At 39.0% G+C, this 24,901-nt stretch overlaps 1 protein-coding gene across 1 annotated transcript in view; it reads left to right on the forward strand.

Annotated features, from left to right (window-relative positions):
• DCDC1 (doublecortin domain containing 1) overlaps positions 1–24,901 on the forward strand; it is a 469,848-nt gene that overhangs the window by 16,268 nt on the left and 428,679 nt on the right. The window contains exon 4 of the mRNA XM_075547690.1: positions 3,646–3,851. Within this exon, the coding sequence (XP_075403805.1) occupies positions 3,646–3,851 (206 nt within the window). The remainder of the gene's footprint in view (positions 1–3,645; positions 3,852–24,901) is intronic.

The following is a 24,901-nucleotide window of genomic DNA, read 5'->3' on the forward strand; positions in this document are numbered from 1 at the left end:
GCACAGAGGCTGGCACATACGACCGACACACTAAGAATCTGCCAACTAACAGACATGATAACATTAATGTTTTAGGGAAATTCAGCCTTATTTGGAATATAGAATGTCAGATGTGATGGGAAAGAATCCAATGTGATTAGGGAGCCTTTTCCAAAAATAAGAGGCTATGAGAGAAATCGAGGAGTCCTGGTGGCTTAGCGTTTAGCTGCTCACCCGAAGATCAGCAGTTCGCGTCCACTAGTGACTCTGAGAGAGAAAGACTTGGCTGTCTGCTTCTGTCAAGATGACAACTTAGGGAACCCTCTGGGGCAGTTCTCTGCTCTGTCCTATCACAGAGCCATCCATGGAACACACGGCATGCGGATCACAATGGATTCTGTGGCACACAACAACATAAAAGAAATGGACAAGTGTGATCTGGTTTTAGAAGCTACTGTTAAGCAAGACCAGCTGAAAGTGAGATTTCCTTTTTTACTCTTGCTCAAGTCAAAGTCCCTACAAGCAGATGCTGGCATGAAGGTTTCTGGGCAAGACACTTCCTGAGGGAGTGCTCTGAGGTGCACCTGTAATTGAGTAAGAGCAGCTGCAGAGAACGGAGGAAGCTTAGCAAAGCCTCACCTGTAGTGCACACACCTCAGAGCTGACCTTCCTTACGGCAAAGATGTTGCCCTTTGGCATACCCCAATTCGTCATTGGCTCTGGGCTGTACCCCATGCAGGAGGAAGGAGATGTAACCTCACCTGCATTTCCTGGGGAGGAGGTAGTTTCTTTCAGTCCAGGGGAATTCTCAGGGAAGAGTAGAACGGGAAGGTTGGCAGCCAGGATCTCTGGAGTTGGTACATTAGTCAGCTAAATGGAGTCTTTATGGAATAGCAGTCGGGTACACTCTGGCTGAGGACCTTTCAATAGCTTTCCATCACAGCCAGAATTAACCCCCCACTTTTGATCCTGGGGCCATAGAGCTTCTGTGTTGGGCTGCTAACTGCAAGGTCAGCCGTTTTAAACCAAGAGTCGCTCCAAGGGAGACAGATGAGACTTCCTACTTCCTAAAAGCATTACAGTTTTGAAAACCCACACAGACGACTCGACCCTGTCCCATAAGTAGGATGAGTCAGGATCCATTCAATGGCCCCCAGCTGTTTATCCTGCTGGCCCCTTCCTGTATCTTCTACACAAACTTACTTGATTTTCCTTTCTTTAACATGGCCAGCTTGTAAGATAAAAAATAATAATAATTTACAATTTATCAAGGGTTCACGAGGGTGGGAAAAAATGAGGAATTGCTACCAAGGGCTCTGGTAGAAAGAAAATGTTTCGAAAAGGATGATGGCAACACATGTACAAATGTGTTTGATGCAATGGAGGTATTGATTGTTAAAAGAGCTTTAAGAGCCCCCAATAAAATTAATTTTTTAAATGTCCAGCTCATCTTTATCTCAAAAATTTCTATTTAGTTTAATTTGTCTGGACTGCTCCTCCATTTACATTGATATCCGTTAAACCGACTGCCATCAAGTCAATTCTGACTTACAGTGATCCTCCATGGGGTTTCTGATATTATGCATTTTTAATGGAGTAGCTAGTTTCTTCTGCAGAGTAGCTGGTGGATTTGAACCACAGATCTTGAAATTCAATGCCTCACCTACATTAGGTAATGTCCAGTGCCAAACTCACAGCACCATGGGGGGCTCCTTAATGTACTTTACAGCTAAGTAATAAGCAGATCGACCTCAAGAAGATAACATTATAGGTACTTTCATAGAGATATGATATTTAGTTCTCATAAGATGCCACAGTTTTCCCACTCGATGCCTTGAAACCCCTCTATGGAGCGGTTTTACTCTGCAAGCGTGGGTTGCCCCATAACTTGAAATGGACTCGATGGCCACTAATAACAACTCCGAGCGGGGCCAGGGAAGCAAAATGCATCCATCCATTTTTAATTTTGAAGCCAAATATTGACTTTAAAAATTATCTCTAGACCATCTGTTGAGATTCAGGGAAGTACTTCTCCAGGGTCACCAAATAGCAATGCTGAGATTCAAACTGAAGCATTGGAAAGTGGAGTTCATGCTCTTTCCTAGTATTAAAAGGAGCTTCTTCGTGGGAGAAAGAGGAAGCTGTCTGTTGTCATAAAGATGGATAGCTTAGAACCCTAGGGAAAGTTCAACTATGCCCCATAAGGTTGCTCTGAATCGAATCCACCGTGTGGGCAGTGGGTTTGTTGTTGTTGTTTTGTTTGGGTTTAGGAGGCATCTAATTTCCCATCAAATTACAAGGATTCATTAACTGCCAGCTCAACTTTCTGATTCTAATTTCTATCAATTTCATATTACAAAGTGGTAAAATATAGTAATTTACTTCTGTTTAAACATTTTCCCCTTGGAGACTTAATTGCACGTATATTCTTAAAATATTTTAGTTTTTCATTTTTTCCTCAAGTTTTGTTTATATCTCTGCACACTTGTGCGTGTGTGTGTGTGTGAAAGAAAGTGAGAGTGAGAGATTAACTGATAGAGACAGAGAAAAAGAATGAAGATAGAGTGAATTTTGGAACATTTAATTTTTTTTTCTGGGACTTGAAGGTTATTTGCTTGCATTTCATATCAATGTGAACAGCTTTTATGTAAAGTGCTATTTATAAGTCAAAGAGGTAATGCTTTTTCAAGGTAAGTGCTAACAGAGAATGGTTATTTGGGAATTCAAACAAATAAGTGTTGCTATTTGCAATTATATGTAAATAAAATTATGTTTCACTCATTAGGACAAATACAGTGCAGCTGAGAGAAGTATTTTTATAATTTATGTGAAAACATATATAATCTAAAATGAATGGAATGTGCAACTAAATAGCTTGGTACCAATTATTTGTTTATGAAACAAAACCTCTTGAAAGGAGATGGTTGCTAACTGTAGCTTAGTATGCAACGTCCTTACATTTTCAAAGTCATCATAGTAATTTAGTTGCACTTCCATTAATATCAGTGGGAGCTTTTAAGCTTAAATTCCTGCACTCAACTTTGAAAATGTATGGGCCAAAGTAAACTGTCAATGGAAAACCATTTTATTTTATGTTTTTAAAATTTTCAGTGAGATAGTTTGAATCTCTCATGAAAGTTGTCCTAAAAGGCACCTTCATTCTGGTCACAGGAGAATGATAGCAGAAGTTTACTGTGTGAAGGTCGCCGTCTTTAAGGCAACATGAATAAAGAAATCCTATTACAAAGAAGACAGCTCTTCCCACCCCCTAAGGGACACAAAAGTTCAGGAATCACCTTGTTTAATAGTAAGCAAAGGACACTGGACCCTTTCTATGGGTGAGAAGCTGGGTACATCTGATCATTGATAGAGGCATGCTAAGGTGAATTTTAATTAGGACTAAATTGTGGTATTACTCTTTCATACCCTGAACATCTGTTCCCTTCAGAAATGATGATTTATGCAGGCTATCAGTGCAGACAGCTTGCTACAGCTTATGTCACGGTTAGTGGGAAGCTGGTGGTAGCATTTCAGAACACCAGCATCTAAATGGAGATTGGCCAGTGTAGATGATATGGATAAAAGGGAGATGGGAAGCAGAATGTGTCCATTTTTAATTTTGAAGCCAAATATTGACTTGACTTTAAAAAAAAACTTGTCTTCCAGACCATCTGTTGTTAATGAAGAAAGTAACTTGGACAATGAATGGGCTGATGCTTCCCACTGATGTCAAAAGGCAGCGAACCAAGCCCATTCTTTCCGTTAGAATGAAGAAACTTACAGAGAAGCCTTCAGTCCGAATCCTGTTTTTTAAGAATGGCATGGGACAGGATGGGCATGAGATTTCAGTGGGGAAGGAAACAATGAAAAAGGTAATTGTGTGTTCAAAGTTTAAGGAATTCATTTGAAAACTTTCCATGGCTTTTACAAGTCCAGTTGATTTAGGCATGTCGGTTTTCCATGTCAATGAATGTGTGGTAAAATGTTATGAAGGTATTATACTGAAACCCAAATTCAACTGTTCAGAGTGTGCTTAGTTCACTAAGAGCATCAATGACCGCAGCACAGCTGGGATATGTCTAGAAATAGTCTGGCTAACACAGCAAGCAATTTACCCAATGGAAAGTTATGTCTACATGGAGCTGAACCTTCTAGTGGGTTATAGTAATTTATTGCAATATTTAGACTTAAGCTAACGATCAAGACAGACAAACAAAAGATAAACAAATAAACCAAACTGACTGCCCTGGAATGGAATGCACCCGCTTCCATTTAAAACAGCATGTAGACCCCAAGGCATTCCTGCACCCTGTAAGAATAAGCAAAGTTGAAGGCCATTAAAATTATCTATATAAATTTTTTAAATGTGCAATAATTTAGGAAAAGTCATGTAATTATCAAGCAACCTTTAGGGGAAAAATGTTAAAGTATTTCTTGTCTTGTAAATGTGGTCTCCTCCCCTGCCAAAGGTGAATAGTGAACAAATGAATAGACTAGATGCTTGAAATCTTTGTTGTAAAAGCAATCTACTTATTTATCTCTCTATTTTTATGATGGTTTTATAACCACAAATGAGTAAGAACATTTCCTGAGACTCTAGGAAACCCAGGCTTTATCTTCTTCTTATCTGCCGATTTGGATCATGAGTAAAACAAGCGGTATTACACAGCAGAGCAAATTGCTAAGCCAACTTGTAACATCTTCCCTGGAGATTCTGAAAAATAGAGACGATAGACGTATCTCTTGGATTGTTGCAGTGCAGCCCTTCTTGGAGATAGAAGGTAGATTAGATAACCTCTCGAGTTCACTTCAGTTTAATCTCTGTAATTCTATGCTTTGGTGGTAAAATTGAGGTAATAGTCACTCTTAGAGATTACATGTTCCAAGATGAAAGGTTGAGTATAAATAAAAATGTCACTGCTGTTTTGCTTTTTGTCTCTAGAAAGCAATCTATTTAAAACCGGCTGATCAAAGATCCCCCAGCTCTTATTTCTACTTCTTCGTAACTGTCAGTAGAGTTAAAGAATCTTCACAATGTACAAAATTCATGATAAAATTTTGATAATAGCTATATTTGTAACATCAATCTAAGTATCACCGTATTATATTTAAGGATGAGGCAAAAGAGGAGACACTTAAGTGCTGATTTTTGTTTGTCGGTAAGTTTGGATAAGGTTAGCTGATTATTTTAGAAATAAAGTTCAAAATTGGAAAGCTCTGTTAATAATCACAAAATAAGGCCCAGTTTATAGATTAAATACCAAATGAATGTAGAATTAGAAAGGTGACAGTCACCAGAAAGAATAAATTATTTTCTCTTTTATGATAAAATATTAAGAATGTTAGGGGCTAATAGCTAATTTTAGGTTCATACTAAATAATATAAAACTGAGTAGAAGGTAAAAGATTCTGGTGTGAAGAAGGCTATCGCAGTGGGATAAGGAGAGAATTCTTGTGGGATCATTGTTATGGAATATCACTATGCTCTAACTACTGGGTTAGGCCAGATTGACTAGGGAAACACATCAAGAAGTAATTATATATCAAGAAATTATTCCAGCCCAGTCCAACTCAAGTCCATAAGTCTGATACTAGTCCCTGAGTCTCTCTTCAGACTCACACAGCTACATGCAGTGATGCAGAATTCAAGAATATCACAGGAACTTGGTGGGTATAGGGTCATGCAGATCCCAGGTGGGTGGAAACCTGGCAGGATTCCAGCAGCTCTCTCAGGGTCCCGGCCCCAGTCCCAGTCCCAGTCTCAGTGGGCAGGAAAGCAAAGGGAGATAGAGAGAGGAGTTCCCAGGGTCTCCTACTCTTACACCATCAAGGAGACATCAGGATGCGACTTGACTGACAGTTTTGACTTCACCCCTGCACTTTTATGTATCTTCAGGTTGACATAAAATTATCCAGCTACCTTATGTAAACTAAAGTAGCTAAAGCATGAAAGTTCTCCCTGAGCTCAGAATGGACCCAAGGGGGAAGGACTGTATTATAATCATCAGAGGGAAATCAAAAGGAATTCCTATGTTAAATTTTAAAAGATTAAGTAATCAAGAAGTTTGAAAGGAGGACAAGTTCCTTATGTGACGGATTGTTATTCTGGATTCTAAACCTGTGGCTCTAATCCCATTTTGAGAGCTTTCTCTGTTACAGGTAGGGTTAAATCCTATCCTTAGTGAAGGTAACACCCTCTGTCTCCTCAGGGCCATCTTTGAGGCCACTCTACTAGAGGGTATGACTTTAGGCACCATACTTCGGGGGGGTTTGGAGTTATAGATGCCTAAAAGACAGCATCCACGCCTTTATCCATGGTGTCGCTCCATTTATAAGAGCCAAAAGAGATCCCAGGACCACTGGAAAAGCACGTCCAAGATCTCTGTCTCAAGTGGCAGAGGTCCTCAAGATCAGATATACTAGAAACTGTAGCATGAAGACTCAGAGTAGACTACGATGAGACTATGGGGCACCTTCTTCTCTGGCCAGTGACTCTGAGACTGAGCCAGAGCAACAGGTGGGCTGGCTTCCTGGCTCCCAGAGACAGCAGACAAGGGAGCATATGCCTGAGAGATTGAGAGAGAGTTGGTGCTACTGAGGCTGGGTATACTGTAGACCAATGGCTGTATCCTTACTATTTACTAATCCGGACTTGTGGTAACTTTTAACACCTCCCTAATAAACCCCTTAATCTTGAGTATTTTCTGTGAGTTCCATGTGGCTGTTGCAATGAATTCCCAAACCCAGCAGAGTTGTAGAGTGGCATGGGAGGAACGGTTGGTGTTCGAATTAGTAGAGAAGAATGGAGCATGGAGGCTCCATCTGACCCCTGTCTGACCCCTGTTGTTAGGTGCCATCGAGTTGGCTCTGACCCAAAGTGACTCTATACTCCACAGAAGGAAATACTGACTGATCCCGAGAATTCTCATAATCATTGCTATATGGCCAAACGATGTAAGATGAAATCTCATCATCTTTGCCTCAAAGAAGCACACTGGCCTTATTTCTTCGGAGACAGATCAATTTGTCCTTTTGGAAGTCATAGTATTTTCAATATTCATCTCCTGCACCCAAATTCAAATGGCATTAATTCTTTTTCAATTTTCCTTATTCAGTGCTCAACTTTCACATGCATATGAGGCAATTGAAAATAATATGTCTTGGGCCAGGCACACTTTAGTCCTCAAAATAACATTCTTTCTTTTCAATATAAGAGGTCTTGTGCAGCAAATTTACCTAATGCAGCGCATCTTTTTGATCTCTTGATTTCAATTTTCATGAGCATTGGTTGTGGATCCAATAAGAAAAAATGCTTGACAACTTCAACCATTTCTCCATTTATCATAATGTTATCATGATGTGAGGATTTTTCTTCTTTATGTTGAGTTATAATAATCCATATTAAAGACTGTGGTAGTTACACAATCTGGTGTCAGTTTGGGACTTAAGAGGATTAGGCTTGAAGGGGTGGAGTCTAGTCTGTCAATCGGATCATAGTCAATGAGGCCTCTGTGTGGGCATGGCCTTCTCCTGAGAATTCTGGGAAATCCTGATTTTCCTCCTTGGAGATGGTAGACACTTTCTCTTGGCTCACTCCCTGGGAGACATTGCAGCTGACAAGACACATGGAACTATGAAAGCGTCCTAAGCGAGAGAAGTCACATGGATCTACTCTGATGCAACCAGACCTTGGAAGCCAGAGAAGCCATGTAGAGACCCCTGCCAGCCCTGAGATGCTTACAATGCCACTGTGATCATACTGCAATTGGTGTCATTGCATGTGTTTTGTGAGTCTGAAGAGGACTTTCTAGATTGGTATCAGAAATATGGGCTAATATTGGACTTATGGGCTTGGACTAGACTAGACTAGGCTAGGATGTTTTCTCAATTGCTATTGTATATAAAGCTCTCTGTTATGTATCATAAGAGGGTCCATGTGTTTGTTTCTTTAGTCAACCCAGACTGACACAGGCTGCCACCCTTGTTCTTCATCTGCATGTACTTCAAGTACTCCTCACTGTCAGCAAGCAACATAATCTGCACTTTGCAGGTCATTAATGAGCTTTCTTCCCATCCTGATACTGCATTCTTCTTCATGGAAGCCAGCTTCTTTGACTATTTCCTCAGCATACAGAATGAATAAGCATGGTGAGAGGATACAACACCTCACTCACCAAGGATTAACATGTGACTTGAAAGATATGAGAGCAGATTTTTAAAATATAGAACCTGATAATGTGACTTATTACCAAGAGGCTGTGGATAGCCATCGATGTCTTTTGATTTAATTTGAACTTCAAAGGTTATATAATTATGGAATTTTAGAATATTCTGATTATTTAGTAGTCAGATTATTTATAATTATTCAGTAGCCAGTTTATGAAGCCTCAACCCCCCCAAATATGACTTTCTCCATTAAAGAAATGTATACATAACAAATAAAACTATTCAGCCTAAATATGTTTTTACTTTCTTGATAATAGTTAAAGAGAGTCCCTGCATTAATTAGAGGTTGTTGAGCAATAAATAGTATATGTGCTAACTATAAAAAATAAGAAGTATTTCCTTTATAAATATTATTTTATAGTTTCTATATTTACTGTTTCTATTTTTAAGCATTTAATTGCTCTGAATATATCATGCTAAACTTAAAAGATATATCAGAATGATTTCCATAATTTACCATTAGTTTACTTCAGAAGGGTATTTCCTGTTTGACACACATTAAATTACAGAACTTCTTGGAATTATCTAGTACAGAAACTCAGAAAACTATGATATAGACAAATTAACTACCATGTCCAAATTAACTCTCATACCAAGGACAAAAGCACATTTTCTGACTTGGCAAGTAGAAATTTTTTTCATCATTGAAATTGCCACAAATATAAATATTTTTTCTCACATTTTGTTCTCAATTTGTCCTCACTTAAAATGAGTTAAGATAGCCACTAAAAATAAATAGGTGAACATCTCCTTCCAGCTTTGACAAAATGGCTAGTATCAAATCAGCCATCATGCTTTAAACAACTAAAAACCGTACAAAACACATGAAAGAACTGTTTTCAACATAAGGCAACAGGCCACACCAGAGTGTGTGGCCCGAGTGAAGGAAGACTCGTGAACTGAGAAGTTCACTGTTCACATTTGCTCTTATACCTGAGGTGAAGTCTGGACTGTGGAGAGAGAAGCCCAGAAAGCACAGTGGTTCCCATAAGCTTAAGAAAAAGAGATCAAAGTTCTGGGGTGCTGAGGTGCTTGGAATTGGTAAGAGGACAATGCCATAAAACAGGCAACAATATGGAGAATTATTCCCCCAAACTACATAGAGGTCACCTTGTATCTTTGGCTGAATATTAAATTGCTCGTGCATATAGTAACTTCCCATGTCCAAGCACAAACAACTGCAAGGGAAGAACAGCTAACTGGAAATGACCATCAGGAAAGCTTCTATGAGGTATGCACACAGTGCAGAGCCATTTGTATTCTGACCAGTGAAAGGGGAAAGATCTTGTGTTACATTTCAAAAACCTTGTGTTAGTCCAGGTTTGCTAGAGAAACAAACTCAGACATTCATATATGTAAGAGAGAGCTTTAGATCAAAGAACAATTGTATATTGAGAAAACATCTCAGTCCAGTTCAGATCAAGTCTCTAAGTCTGAGACTAGTCCATAAATTCCTCTTTAGACTCACGTAGTCACATGCAAAATGCAGGAAGATCACAAGCCAGTGGGTGTAAGTCTTGTGGATCCAATGCTGGTGGAAGCATCTCAGCGCTGGCGTGGGTCTCCATGTGGTTTCTCCAGCTCTCTGAATGTGGCTCTTCAACAGGAAGGTGAGGTAGAGAGAGAGGGGACTGGCCTCCTGCCAGCCATTTATCTCTGTTCCGCTCCACTCAAGGTGCAACCTGATTAAACTCTGCTTTTATGTTCCTATGGAAGCTTAGTTGGCCCAATAAAAGTAACTATCATAAAACTGTATCCATAGAACACAGAATGAACAGAAGTGAGGATTTAAACATAATATAAAGAAAAGCATGAACATAATGTGAAGAGAAATTGAAATTAAACTTAGAACCAATGGAACTTCTAGAGTTGAATGAAATACAATTATCTTCAACTTAAAAAAATCACTCCATCAGATATGGCAGCAGGTTAGGTATTACAGAATTGATCAGTGAATTTCAGGATAGGGTAATAAAAAGTATCCAAACTAAAGTGATAAGGTAAAATAGTACGTCTCAGTGGGGGTAATATTTAGTAATCAAATTTTATGTAAGGAAACCTGGTGGCATAGTGGTTATGTGTTGGGCTGCCATCCTCACTGTCACCAGTTCAAAACCACCAGCTTCTCCATGATAGATGGGTCTTTCTACTCTTGTTAACAGCTACAGTCTTGGAAACCCACACGAGTAGTTCTACCTTATCTTATAGGGTCGTTATGAGTCAGCATGGACTCAATGGCAGTGCTTGTTTGTTTGTTTTTGTTTAATAGTATATAGAGTTAGAATCCTATAAAAGGAGAAAGAACAGTGGCCAAAACTTCCTGAAATTCATGAAACATAACATAGCTCTGATCCAAGCAGTTCAATGAACTTCTATTGCTGTGTCATGCTGCCGAGTCTGTTCTGCCATAGCGACCTTATGTACAACAGAGCAAAACGCTGCCCAGCCCTGCAGCAGCCTCAGAATCGTTCTTATGTTTGAGCCCACGTTGTACCACCCTCTCAATCCATCTTGTGCAGGGGCCTCCTCTTTTTCATCGCCCCTCGACTTTACCAAGCATGCTGTCCCCCTTCAGGAATGAGCCTCTCCTCACACGTCCCAAGCATGCCTTTAACGAGCATTTAGGTTGCACTTCTTCCAAGACAGATTTGTTTGTTCTTTTGGCTGTCCATGGTACTTTCAGTATTCTTTGCCAGCACCATATTTCAAATGTATCGATTCTTCTTCAGAAACTAGAAAAAGGCACGTAAACCTTATTGTTTTAAACAATGATAAAGAGAAAATTATAAATGATAAAAGCAGCTAGAGAAAAATATGCACATTAATGATCAAGGTACAAAGATAAAAGCTGATTCTCATCAGCAGTAATGCAATCTAGAAAACAAGAGTATCTTGGAAGTGGTGAAAGGCAAAACAAGTCCTCTCTGAATAGGGCATGACTTTCCTGGGTACCCACTGAAAGGACAACCCTACCTACAGAATCAAAGCAAAGTTGACTCCTGTGAGGCAGAAGTCACATGTGCCTCATCTGGTAATTTCTTCATAATTTTGGACACCAGTTATTCCCCCCACAGCACTGTCTTTTTCAGGGCTAATCATTCATTGCAATTGTGTTAGAGAAATTATGGCAACAAGGTAACTGCAATAAGAACCTTAATGACAGAGAAGCCTCAAAACAAACAATGGAAACAGAAATGAAGACATGCCAAGAACCAATTTGGGAGGGGCCCAGCGCAGAGGTCAAAGTTTGAAAGGATGCACTCACCGGGAAACTTTCGGAACCAGAAACTCAATGATGCTCCTTGCTTAGCTCGGCTGTTGGTTCCACCTCTCGGAATTTGGCCCGAGTTAGTATTTACACTCATTCGCTTGGAGAGGCCTGATTCAATGACATTGACATAAAAGCTGGCTATGATAGGCACACAAACAATAAACTCATGCCATGCAGTCAGTTATGACTCATAGTACCTCTACAGGAAAGGGTGGAACTGCCCCTGTGAGTGTCCAAGACTTAACTGGAATAGAAAGCCTCATCATTGTGTAAAGCCCTCAGAGTGGCCAGTGCTTTCAAACTGCGCACTTTGCAGTTGGCAGCCGGACAAATCACTACTACTGTATCACAGACAGCCACGATCACAGATAATCGCAGGTATTAAGGAAAAAGATAAGCCATAGACTGGGAGAAGATGTTTACAAACCACACATCTGTTGAAAATTTGTATCTAGAATATTTAAAGATCTTTTCACAACTCAAAAAAAAGAAGTCAATTAATTTTTTTTTAATGGCCAACAGATGTGAAGACTTTACGATGGAGGCATAGGAATTAGTTATAAGCACAGGACAAGGTGGTGAACATTGTTAATCAGTAAGGGAAAGCAAATTAAATCTACAAGTTACAGTGGTATACACACTAAGATGGCTAACGTTAGAAAACTGATCCTACCAAATGTTAGGGAGAGTGTGGAGCACCTGGAACCCTTACAAAATAGCTGATGAGAGTGAATGATGATTCTGTGCTTTGTGAAGTTAAGCACACACAAGAGAAATACCTGCAGAAAGCACAGCACATGAAAAGACTCCACTACAGAGCAGGGTGATAAACAGGAATTGAAAGGTCAGTATATAAGGGAGAAAGTGATCTAGTAGAAAATATTGCAGCCTTTTATTAATCTTTCTTCTCTCTCTCTCCCCTCCCTAACACCAATAAGAAATTATTTAACAGATTTTTAACAAGTGGTAAGCTAGAGAGTAACCAGCTTCATGAGCTTCAACCAGCATAAAATTGAGCACTTAAAATAAGTACCGTAGTTTTTTCATGTAATTTAGTTGGTTTTTAAAGAAATAAAGAAATCATGATTAAAATTATATAATTTTTATAAGTAATCTGTGCCACTTTATTATTCTTAAGGAAAAATCAATGAAATATAATATACTGTATATAATCATTTTCAGCATATTTTTAATGCAGTTTTTTTGTGGTACAATTAGGTGCCTTGGCTGATATTTGGGTCGGCTTATAGTCAAGTATATACAGTATCCAATAATGATTATCTTTAATAGAATACTTAGAAAAATCTTATCTGGCATCTACTTCTGAGTCATATTTTAATAATTAAAAGCCAGAATACATTTACATTTCAAATTTACAAAAATAATTGCTTTTTTTGAATCAGAGTCATTATCATTACTAGAGAGGCAAGAAAGCAAAAACTAGATTTGACATATGTTCTATCACCTACTTTTATGAGAAGACAAGTACTAAGGCAGTAATTGAACTCTTCTGTAATCTCATCCGATGTATATAGCAATATCATAGACTTATGTTCGTTGATCTTGCATCCTGCCACTCTGCCATATTCCTCTATCACTTCTACCACCATTCTTTTGGAGCCGTTTGGGTTTTCCCTCTATAAAATCATATCATCTTCAAATAATGATAGTTTCACCTCTTCTTTCCCCTGATGAATTATTTTAATGCCTTTCCTTTGCCTTATGTTGTTAGCTCGGACTTCCTGCAGGATGTTGAATAAAAGAGGGGGCAAGGGTCATCCTTGTCTGGTCCCCTTTGTCATGGGGAATATTTTAATCTTTCCCCATTGACTACTACATAGGCTGTTATTTTTTCATATATGGCTTGTATTATATTGATGAATTTTCCTTCCATTCCTATCTTCTTGAGTGTCTTAAACGGGAATTGGTGTTGGATGTCGTCTATATCCATCAGTATTATCATGTTCTTTTCCATTTTCTTGTCAATGTGGCAAATAATGTTGATGGACTTTTCAGATGTTGAACCATCCCTGCATCCCTGGAATGAATCCTACTTGGTCATGATGAATTATTCATTTTATATACTTTTGTAATCTATTGGCCAATATTTTGTTGAGGATTTTTGCATTGGTATTCATTGACGATATCAATGTATAGTTCTTAATTCTTGTGGGCTACTTGCCCACTTCAGGAATTAGTGTTATAACTACCTTCATAGAAAGGGTTTGAGAGTTTGCCATCCTTTTCTATGCTCTGAAAGAATTTGTGTAGAATTGGTGTCAGTTCTTTCCTGGATGTTTGGTAAAATTCTCCTGTGAAGCCATCTGGCTTGGGAATTTTTTAGTTGGTAGTTCCTTGATAAAATAAGATAACTTTATCTATTTCTTCTATTGTTATGGGTCTGTTGAGGTTCATCACGTACATCTGGGATAATCTGGGGAGGGATTGTTTTTTCAAGTATTTGTCCATGCCTTCCAAGTTGTTGAATTCACTGGAGTATGGGCCTTGATAGTACTAGGTAATTAACCTCTTCATTTCGTTAAGGTTTTTCATTTCATCCTAATTATTGATGTTTGTTCCTTCCTTTCTTTGGATAGGTTTGCCAATGGCCTGTCAATTCGGTTAATCTTTTTGAAGAACCAGTTTTTTTCCCTGCATTGATTATTTTAATTACCATATATACTCGTATGTAAGCAGGTTTTCCAGCATATTTTTAATGCATTTTTTTGTGGTACAGTTAGGTGCCTCAGCTGATACTTGGGTTGGTTTATACTCGAGTAAATATGGTATTTCTTTTCTTTTGCTATTAGTATGATTATTCTATTGACTTTGCTCGAATTGACTGAGACTTTGTGATAGAGTATCAATCATGTCTTTCTTCCTTTTTCATGTGTGCATTTATTGCTATCAAGCTACCTCTGATGACTATTTTTTGCTGTGTTTCAAAGGTTTTTGTATGTTGTATTTTCATTCTCATTATTTCTCTAAAAACTTTCTAATTTCATCTCTGATCTGGACCATTACCTACCCACTCATTTTGTAGTAGAGTTTTTCATCTTCCAATTATTTGCTCTAGTTTTCAGAACTGTCCTTTTGTTGATTTCCAGCATTATTGCGTAGTGATCTAAGGAGGAAGTTTGAGTGATCTCTATGTGCTTGAATATACTCAGGCTCTGCTTGTGCCCCAGTATGTGGTCACTTTTCAAGTATGTATCATGGGCACTGTAAAAGAATGTGAATATTTTCGCATTTGGGGGGAAGTGCTCTAAAAATGTCGAGTAGTCAAGTTGCCCAATTGTTGAATATAGTTTTGTAGCTTTCTTGCTCAGCTTCTTTCCCTGTAAGCTATCTTTCTTGGAGAGTGGTGTATTAAAGTCACCTAGCATGATTGTTTAGTCTGTGATTTCTTTTTTTCATCTTTTGAGGATTTGATTGACGATTTTCACAGCTCTCTCGTTAGACAAGTATATATTTATTATGTTCACTGGTTTGTGTTCTAATGTTCCCTTGAGCATTATATAATGCCCCTTCTTATCTCTTGCTATGGCTTATACCTTGAGATCAGTTTTGTCAGAGATTAGGATTGCAACCCCTGTTTCCTTTGAATTGCTATTTTCTTGATATATTTTTCTCTGGGCTTTTATTCTCAGCCCATTTTTGTCTGAGAGCTTGAGATGTGTCTTGTTAACATTAGATCGATGGGTTATGTTTTCTAAGCCAGTCTGCTAGTCTTTTATATTTTAATAGGTTAATTTAGTCCATTGACATTCAGAGTTGTTACATCAATCTGTGGACTCTGATGGCATTTTTCACCTTTTGTGTTGGTTATTTACCTACCTTCCTTATAATTGCATTCTTGTGTATGTGTGTGTGTGTGTGGGGGGGTGTTCATTCTTGCCTTCTTTTCACCATTGAGCTAATGCTATCTTGAAGGCTGTTTTCAATGTGTTGACCTCTGAGTGGAGTTGTTCTAAGTGGTGGTCTCCTATTCGTGTTCGGTTCATGTTGTTTTTCTGACCACAGTGGGTCGGTAAAAAGTTTTTGTAGAGCTGGGTTTCTTTTAACCTCTTCTTTGATATTTTCCTTGTCCAGGAAGATTTGTACTTCTCCATGTATTTTGATAGGTTGTTTGACAGGGTAGAGGAGTTTTGGGTTGGCAATGTTCTCTTCCAACCCTTTGAGATGCTACTTCACTTCCTCCTCTTCTTCATAGGTTCTGCTTTTAGGTTTGAACATATTCTTATTTGAGTATATTTATTTGTGACTGACTGCCTTTTTTTTTTTTACCTTGCTGCTCTTATGATTCTTTCCTTTTCCTCAAAGTTGAATAGTTTAACTACTATCTACCTTAGCGACTTCTTCCTACTATTTGGTCTAGCTGGTGTTCTCTCTGCTTCCTGAATGGTTGCCTGATTCTCATTCATTAAGCTGGGAAAGTTTTCTTTCAGGAATTCCCTCACTATTTTTGCAGTTGACTTCTTGGCTGTGTTGTTCTGGTCATCCAATTACTAGAATATTATTTGTCTTCATGGCATCAGACATTGTTCGTAGGGGTTCTTCACTATCTTATTAACCTGTTTGACTGTCTTTCCTGTTTGTTGAAGTGTACATGGTTTTTCTCGAGGTCACTAGTACAGTACTCCATTTCTTCTAGTCTGTTTTTGACATCTGTCAACTTGTTATTTGCTTTTATTACTTTGTCCCTTATCTTTTGTATTTCCCTTTGGTCCTTGTCTCTTAACTCTTGTTAGTGCATGGCCTTTTAATCCTCTGTCACTTCATTCTTTTACTGTATTGCTTCCCTCATACCCTGCATGACTAAGCAGCATTCTGAAGATTTACTTTTGTGGTAAAATGGTGTCTGCTTCTATGCATGTCATTAGGTTCAGGACTTCTTCTGAACCTTGAATTTTGTTTCTCCATTTTTTTTTATTGAGGTTGTTGGTGCTGGTTGCTGTTTGTGTGTCATTTTAGAAGGGCTCAGCATCAGTTCCAGAGAGCCAAAGAATACTGTACTCACTCTTTGGGAAACTTCAAGGAATGCTTCTGTTGACTGCCTGCAGCTAACTGCACTTTATTCCCTTAGGGTTTGACTCTCTCCCTAGTCAACTGATATTCTGTTATTTGGAGGGAAATTTGGATGACCCTCTCAAAGGATGCTTGTCGGACAGTTGTGGACCACGAGGATGGTGCTGCGTCAGATAATCACATAGAAAACCATGGCAGTGTGCCCCATGGTAGTGTGGAGTGCTTTGGAGGGTGTGCAGGTGTGCCTGCTGTGGCTTTGAGAGCTAAGGAGGTCAAGTGGTTAGTCCCCCTGAGGTGAGAATGCCAGGGAGGGTGGGTGGGGATGTCCACTGTGATGTAGAGTGCTGTGTAGGACAGGTTGCCCTAGTTGGCAGGGAAGGCTGGTGTAGGTTACCATAGCCATTGAAGTGCCGCATAGGGCTGATGTGACTGCCTTAGGTTGCTTGAAATGCTGGGACAGGCAAGGGAACATTTCCCCACTTGCATGAAAGGCTCTGGAGGGTGGGCAAGAGTTCCCCCAACCAAGTAGAGATCTGTGGAAGGCGGCTGGAAGTTCCCACAGCAACATGGATTGCCTTAGAATGCAGGCACGAGTTCCTCTAGACACATGGAGGGCAGGCAGGAGTTCCCCAAGCTGCTTGCAGGGCCTCATCAGGTGGGATTTCCCCAAGCTACTTGGAGGGTGGGCGGGAGTTACATCAGCTACCCTGAAGGCCTTGGAAGGTGGTTGGGAGTTCCCCCAGTTGCTCGCTGGGGAGGGCAGGTGGAAGTTCCCCCAGCAGCTCGAATGGTTGTCAGGAGTTCCCCCAGCTGCTTGTAGGGCAGCGAAGGGTGGGTGGAGTTGCCCGAGGTGGAGGGGAGTTCCCTGGAGGCCAGCTGTGGTGGGAGAAAAGAAAGAAAGTAAAAACAAAACAACAACAGAAAAAAACCTGAGCCAGCAGCTGTGACTGTGGTGGGAAAGAAAGAAGAAAGATTAAAAAGGAAAGAAACAGCAGAGCCCCAACTGCCTGACTATGGGGGTGGATGGATTTAAACACTTCCCTGAGGCAACCTCAGTCAAGACTGTGTTGGAGGTACAGTTTTGCCCCAGTTGACCTTTGCATCAGTAAGCCAAAAGCCCATAGCTCTTCAAAACCTAGTGAATCTGAGTCTACTTATCTTTATGATGCTCCTCCTATGATCTGAATGAGTGGAGTTTCACTTTCAATGACTCTTCTACATTGATTTCTGGAGAGTCCCTCCAGTGTGTTACTTGGTCACCATCTATGTTAGTCTGGGTAAACTAGAGAAACAAATTCATAGACACTCATATGTGTATAAGAAAGTGTTTTATATAAAAGAGCAGTTGAAAATTGAGAAAACATCCCAGCCCAGTCCAGATCAAGTCTAATATTAGTCCATATGTCCAATACCAATCTATAAAGTCCTCTTCAGACTGATGAAACACATGATGTAGAATTCAGGAAGATCACAGGCCAGTCTGTGAAAAGTCTTGTGGATCCAGTGGCATTGTAAGCATCTCAGCATTGGCAGGGGTCTCTACATGGCTCCTCCAGTTCCCAGTGCATGGGGTCTATCAGTATAGTGCCATCTGTCTTGTCAGTAGAACATCTCTCGGGGAGTGAGCAGAGAGAGAGAGAGAGTTTATACCGAAGTTCCCAGAATCTTCCGAAGGCCATGCCCACACAGAGGCCTTCTTGGCTATGACCCAATTGATAAACTAGACTCCACCTCTTCACTCTTAATCCTCTCAAGTCCCAAATTGACACCAGATTATGTAACTACCACACTATCTTGCCCAGTTCTCTCGACTGGGAAGTATTGATGGATCACAGATATCGGTGACCATGAATTATAATAAGTGTGAGAAGTTCAGTTGTATATCTTTCTCCAGTAGCACTTGGCTTCAAAATGTGGACACAGAAAAACGAGAAGTAAGGGTCAGCAGAGAGGATTTTGCAGGCTGTATGTGGCAAAATTCATTCATGGCTAAAAAAGAATGACTAGAATGAAGGACACTGGTTTTCTCAAATGTCAGGACTTTTAAACGAGCAGGTCTTCTTGATATTTATACCACAGACTTCCAGAAGAACAAACAAATCTGGCTTTGAAGAATTACTGCCACAACTCTTCTTAGAAGAGAGGATAGCGAGGGTTTATCTCATGTATTTCAGACATGCTGTCAAGAGAGCCCAGTCCCTGGAGAAGGGCATAATGTGAGTTAAAGTAGAGAGTCAGCATCAAAGAGGATGACCATCAGTCAGATGAATGTCAGTGATTGTCAGGTGACATAGGCCTGGGGGAATGTTTTATTCTATTTAAATAGGGTCGTTATGAGTTGGAACTAACTAGATGATACCTAAGAAGAACAATATATTTTTGAGAAGTGTGTGTTGGGAAGTATAAACTAGAGTTTATTATTCTGGAAGATTACTCATAAGAATATATGAAAAATTATTAAGATTTTTTTGTGTTTCACGAGAATGGGCATTGTGAGATCTGAAGGCTTATTGATTTCCCTGGGTCATCATTGATCTAAGCTTTCTCTCACCCAATGATGAGATAGTGGCAACCCAAATCCAGGTGTTGTAGTCTGAATACTCACACACCTCAGTTGTGACCAGAAGAATGGTAAACACAGATTAAACATAAAAAATACCTTCTGAAAATTTGCTTCCAGGCACTTGGTAGTTTTAAATTTTAGTGTCAGAAGAGTGACTTAAGCAGCAAGAAATTAACAAGTGAATTTTGTAAAAGTCCTAATTTAATGAAACAGATGAATGGAAATGGTATTTTAATGAACCTTAATAATACAAGGTATCATGATTAAATATTTTTCATTTGTGAATTTTAAGAAGGACCTTATAAGTAGACTCTTCATTTCAGGTCTTTGGGCAAAAATGCTTATATAAATATTAATTAACTCATACTTTACTTTGAAAAAATAATTATCGAAGGTTGGCATTGCTTAAACACTTCAGAGAGCTTTCATTCTGAAAATAGAAGAGAATGACAGTGTTGCTGGTGCATTATTAATTTCTAGTACCTGATTTTCTAGTGTCTATTTTTCAACTCATTTAACTCTTAAAGCTTGACTTGCATAATCATCTATTTTTATCAATATTTTAGCACATTGAAAAGAATATTTGAATTATAAAGTGGTATAATTTTACTTGACTAATGTTTTTAGGACTCAAAGACAGAAATATTAAAAAATTTTAAACATCATTAAAGTTTTGGTCAACATAATGGAATGGTCTGTAAATACCTCATATTGTATTTAATTTAATTAGTAAATTATTTAACTTATTAAATTATATCTTTGTAAGATATTTAAGCATTTGAACTTACACTAGTAAATAGGGAAGATAATTTGTACCTGGGGAATCATTACATTTGCAAATAGTAGACTCGCTGTTTTAAGAACTGCCGATGAACTATGGAAAGGGAAAGAATGTGAGCAACCTAAGGAGGAGATTGTATCTGCTTAGGAAGATAATATTCCAATAACTGGCCAAGGAGGGATTTCGAATGGATTATTTACCTTGGGCATTTCTGCCAATGAGTGTCGTAATGGAGGCGGTGGTGTTCATGGGGATATGGAGGATTTGAGGCCGGGTGGAGATAAACCAAAGGGAGAGCATTTGAAATGCCCATCATGGATACTGGGAGAGGTAGAAAGTGGCAGTGATGTGACAGTATTGAGGGTCCGTGGTTGTTAGTGATCGTGACTAGTCAGAGTAAGGCTGGTGCGCTCCACTATACTACTCCTTCCAGCAGGACTAGGCTTCAGTGTGTTTGGAGTCAAAGTCACATGGAGGAAAACAGTCGGTTGAGCAATTCTCCTAGTCAGAGTCCAACTGTGTTAATGATTTAGAATATTTGAAAATAATATTTAGAACAGGAGGAAGAAACATACTATTGGTCCCATTAACCGAGATGACCTGAATCCTCCAAATCAGGGAACCAAATCCAATGAGGTTTTTGTTTGCATATAAACAGCTCCACCTGCATTTTTTTTCTTTTTAGAAACTGTCTATCACATAGCTTTTGCCAATCCATTTTTACAAGTGTACAACTTATTGACAGAAATTACAATAACTGGTTTTGCAAACCTACCCCAATTCAATATAATTTTACCATTATTGTTATTAACACCCCAACACACCACCTCCCAAATTTTCCCCATGCAAACGTCCCAGAAGTGGATTCTGAGTTCACCTGGGGAAAGAGGAATCAAGCTCAATATCAACATAAGACTAAATCCTATAAGGCTGAGATCAGACATGCCCACGCAGTTTCCTCTTTCACCAACTGACACCAACCGTCCCTCCCCCTACACTTTCATGTCTCTGCTGGGTTTGATCATTCTTGCAATGGCCACACAAAACTGAGAGACCGTATTCCAGTTATGGGGTTTATTAGGGAAGCTAACAGGTTATAGTTTAGGACGAGAAATGCTCAGGATACAGCTTTTCGGTCAGTATAAGCTCTTCTCAGCCACGGGAACATGCACACCTCTATTTCTCTCTTTCACAGGCACAAGGCCCCTTGACTTCTGTCCTGCTTGAGCAAGGTTACAAAGCACTTTTAGTGTTGCTGATAAATGTCTAAAAGTCATGCTACTCCACCATACATCTTAGCCTGAAGATGCTTCCAGGTTTAGGAAACCTAGCACCTCCAATGAAATACTTGGAGTCACCTCAGTCCACAAGCAAGACAAGTGCCCATGGCATGTTTTACTTTCTCTGTGGGCCAAGAAGCCCACTACTTTATCTCAGGCTCCGGCTCTTGGTTCTGCCTCTTGTCTCACAATTTTCTGTCCCTGGAACAAGGAGATTCAGTGCACAGGGATCTTGGAGTCCAAAGGCCATGCTCCATTCTTGGCTTTTTGTTCACGATAGTAGTGATAGCACCCCTTCCTATGTCTGTTGTTGTTAGGTACCATCACGTCAGTTCTGACACAATGTAGCCCTATACACAACAAATAAAGCTATTGGGTACTGTGCCATCTGCTCCATTTTTCCTCTCCTTTATTGTGCAGCCACTTCGTCAATTCATCTCATTGAGAACTGTGTTAGTCTGGGTACTTTAGAGAAACAAATCCATAGAAACTCATGTATAAGAGGGAGTTCTATATAAAGATTAAGTGCTCATCAAGAAAACATCCCAATCAAGTGCTGCCCAAGCCCACAAGTCCAACATTAACCCATATGTCCAACACCAATCCAGAAAGTCTTCCTCCATCTCACAAAACAGATGCAATGATGCCGACTGAAGGAGGAAAGCTGAGTCAGTGAATGTGTAAACATCTCAGTGCTGGCAGGGGTCTCCACGCTACTGCTCCAGCACCCAGGTCTGCATCGGGGTAGGTCTATGCGGCTTCTTCTTGGGGATGTCTTGCAGGAAGTCAGCCTTCCAAGCTGAAGCAAAGAACTGGCTAAGGCAGCTGCACCCTGGTCTGACCATCACAAAGCAAGAGTTCTGAGAACTAGAAAGGCAAGGCTCACCGAGCCATTTATCCCTCTGTCCTTCAATTAATCTCATATGTGTTTATCGGCCAGGTTGGGACAATAAACTAACTACCTCAAGTGCCTTCCTCTTTCTCGCTGTCCCTTGATTTTACAAAGCATGATGCCCTTCTCCTAGCACTGGTCTCTTCTGACAGCATGTTTGTGAGATGGCTTATTTTGACACAACAGATGCTTCCCCCTTCTCACTAGTATAAATAGGGCTGCAATGAACACTGGTGGTAACAAATGCCGGTTGAGTCTGCTTTCAAGTGTTGTACGTGCTTGGGAATAAGTACAAAGCATTGCTACAAAATCATAGAAAACTTTATTAAACCAAACTATAAAAATATGGAGTTGTTTCTTGACATAACCTCCATTTAGTTCTATACATTTCTTAAGACAATCTTTCCATCTCTTTAACTCTTCCCTGAAGGCCCTTACATTCTTCAATTTGTACCACATGCAAAATGAGACTCTTGGTATCCTGCAGGGATTCAAATCGTGGTCATTTTAAATATTCTTTTAGTTTTAGGAACAAAGGAGAAGTCTGAAGGAGTAAGGTCAAGATTGTAGGTTACATGGGGCAAGGTTTCCATACACAATTCTAAGAGGCTAGACCTTGTTACCCTCAATGAAAACGTCTGTTGTTTTGATGTAGAACATTTTATGTTTTGTTTTTGGCTAAATTGTAAAAGATTTATACATATATAGTAGAACCCCAGTAAGTCGACCTCATCAGGACTTGACATAATTGGATTTTGATGGTAAATGTCAAGAAAATTTAGCATCGGAGCTGGAACAAAACATCAGAATCCAACTCGACACACGTGATTTTTGTAAACAAAAGCAGTTCCTGTTTTGGTCACTCAGTGTTAGATGGCGTTAGCGCACATTGTTTAAACTGTTTGCAGTTGTGTTCCAAGTGTTTTGCTACAATTTTCTTAGTTTTTGTGGCTTTTTGTACTGGTTTTAGACAAAAAACATGGGTCCCCAGAAAGAGTGTTTTGAAAAGAATCATCATAAGGAACTGGTTAACCATTTAATCGATATTGTTGATGGTAATTTAGTAAGCCCTTTAAAAAAATTTAAGGAAGCACTAATAGGAGACCACATTAGACAGATTTTGTTTTTTAGAGAAAGTCAGTCAGGTCATAGTGAAAAAAGGCAAAGAAGGGGGAAAAAAAACCCTGAAAAACAGCAACCAGTTGATTTTATGAAAGGGGCTTCCCCTTCTAAACAATGACTCTCTCTCCATGCCTCCTCTCCACATCTGTGTCCACAGATCCAGATCCTCATCTATCTCAAGGTATCGGCCATAATGTAGTGGTTAAAAGCTTCTTTAATGTTGTGTTACTTATTTAAATTATTTTATTTAACTCTAAACTTATTTACTTTGAAATATCTGTGTAATGTTTTGTATAAAAAGGAGGCAAGGTTAGGGTAAAAACTTAGTGGTCAAGAACGGGTCAATCCATTTTCAGTTATTTCTTATGGGAAAAATTGATTCAGAACTCGACTGCATCGCATCTCGACACTCCTTCTAGAACAGAGTGGAGTCGAGGTCCAGGGTTCTACTGTATTATTGGCTTTTAGATTCTTATTAAATCCATGAAAGATTGGTCCAGCAGTGTTGCCCCACCAATTTCTTCTACTACTTTTATGGTTTAAGAATGCACATTTAGGTCTTTCATCCATTTTGAGTTTGTTGTTGTGTATGTTGTGAAGCATTGATACTGTTTTTAATTTTCCACATATGGAAATGTACTGTCTCCAACACCATTTACTAAAGAGACTCTTCTGTCTCCATTGAATGGACTTAGCACCCGTGGGGGAAAATCATTTGACTGTAAATATGTGGAATTATTTCAGGACCCAATACTTTTTCCACTATTTTATGTGTAAATGCTATAAGTACCAGGCTATTTTGATTCCTGTAGCTGTATTATATGTTCTAAATCATCTTATTCTTCTCTTTCTACATTCAAAGCCTCTAGTATTGAGTATTGGTTTTCCAACATGAGTATTGGTTTTCCCATTTTGGTAAAGAAGGATATTGTAATTTTGATTGGGATTTTATTAAATCTATAGATTGCTTCAGGTATCATCAAAATGTTAACAATATTAAGTTTGAATCATGAACATGGAATATCTTTCTATTTGTTTTCTTTAACTCTTTGTACACTCTACTCCAATTTTCACTGATCAGTTCCTCATATCCTAGGTTAGAGTTATCTTTAGATATTTTGTTCTTTTATATGCTATTACAAGTAGAATTATCCCCCTAATTTCCCTTTCACATTTCTCAGTGCTGGTATACAGAAATCCAAACAATTTTTGTTTATTGTCACTGTACCCTGAGACTTTGCTAACTTTCTCTATTTGTGCTAGAAGTCTTCTTGTGGACTCGAGGATTTTCTTTTTTTCTTTCTTTTTTAAGTCATTTTATTAGGGGCTCATACAACTCTTATCACAATCCATACATACATCAATTGTGTAAAGCACATTTGTATACTCATTGCCCTCATCGTTCTCAAAACATTTGCTCTCCACTTAAGCTCCTGGCATCAGGTCCTCATTTTTTCCTCTCCCTCCCCACTTGCCCTTCCCTCATGAACCCTTGATAATTTATAAATTATTATTTTGGCATATCTTGCTCTTTCCTACATCTTCTATATAAATATTTATAGCTATAATTTACTTTAGGACATTTGGAATCACTTAAGGGATAAAAAGTACTTTAACATCTGAATTAAAATGTAATATCCTATTTGTAAAATAGATGAAAATATTTAAAAAATAATAATGTAAAAAATCCCCTTAATTCTACTCGTTATTAAGATGTAAGCAACTGCTAGTAAATATCTGCTCTAATGCCTTTCTTTTT

This window comes from Tenrec ecaudatus, chromosome 4, assembly GCF_050624435.1.
Source record: "Tenrec ecaudatus isolate mTenEca1 chromosome 4, mTenEca1.hap1, whole genome shotgun sequence".
Classification (NCBI taxonomy): Eukaryota; Metazoa; Chordata; class Mammalia; order Afrosoricida; family Tenrecidae; genus Tenrec; species Tenrec ecaudatus.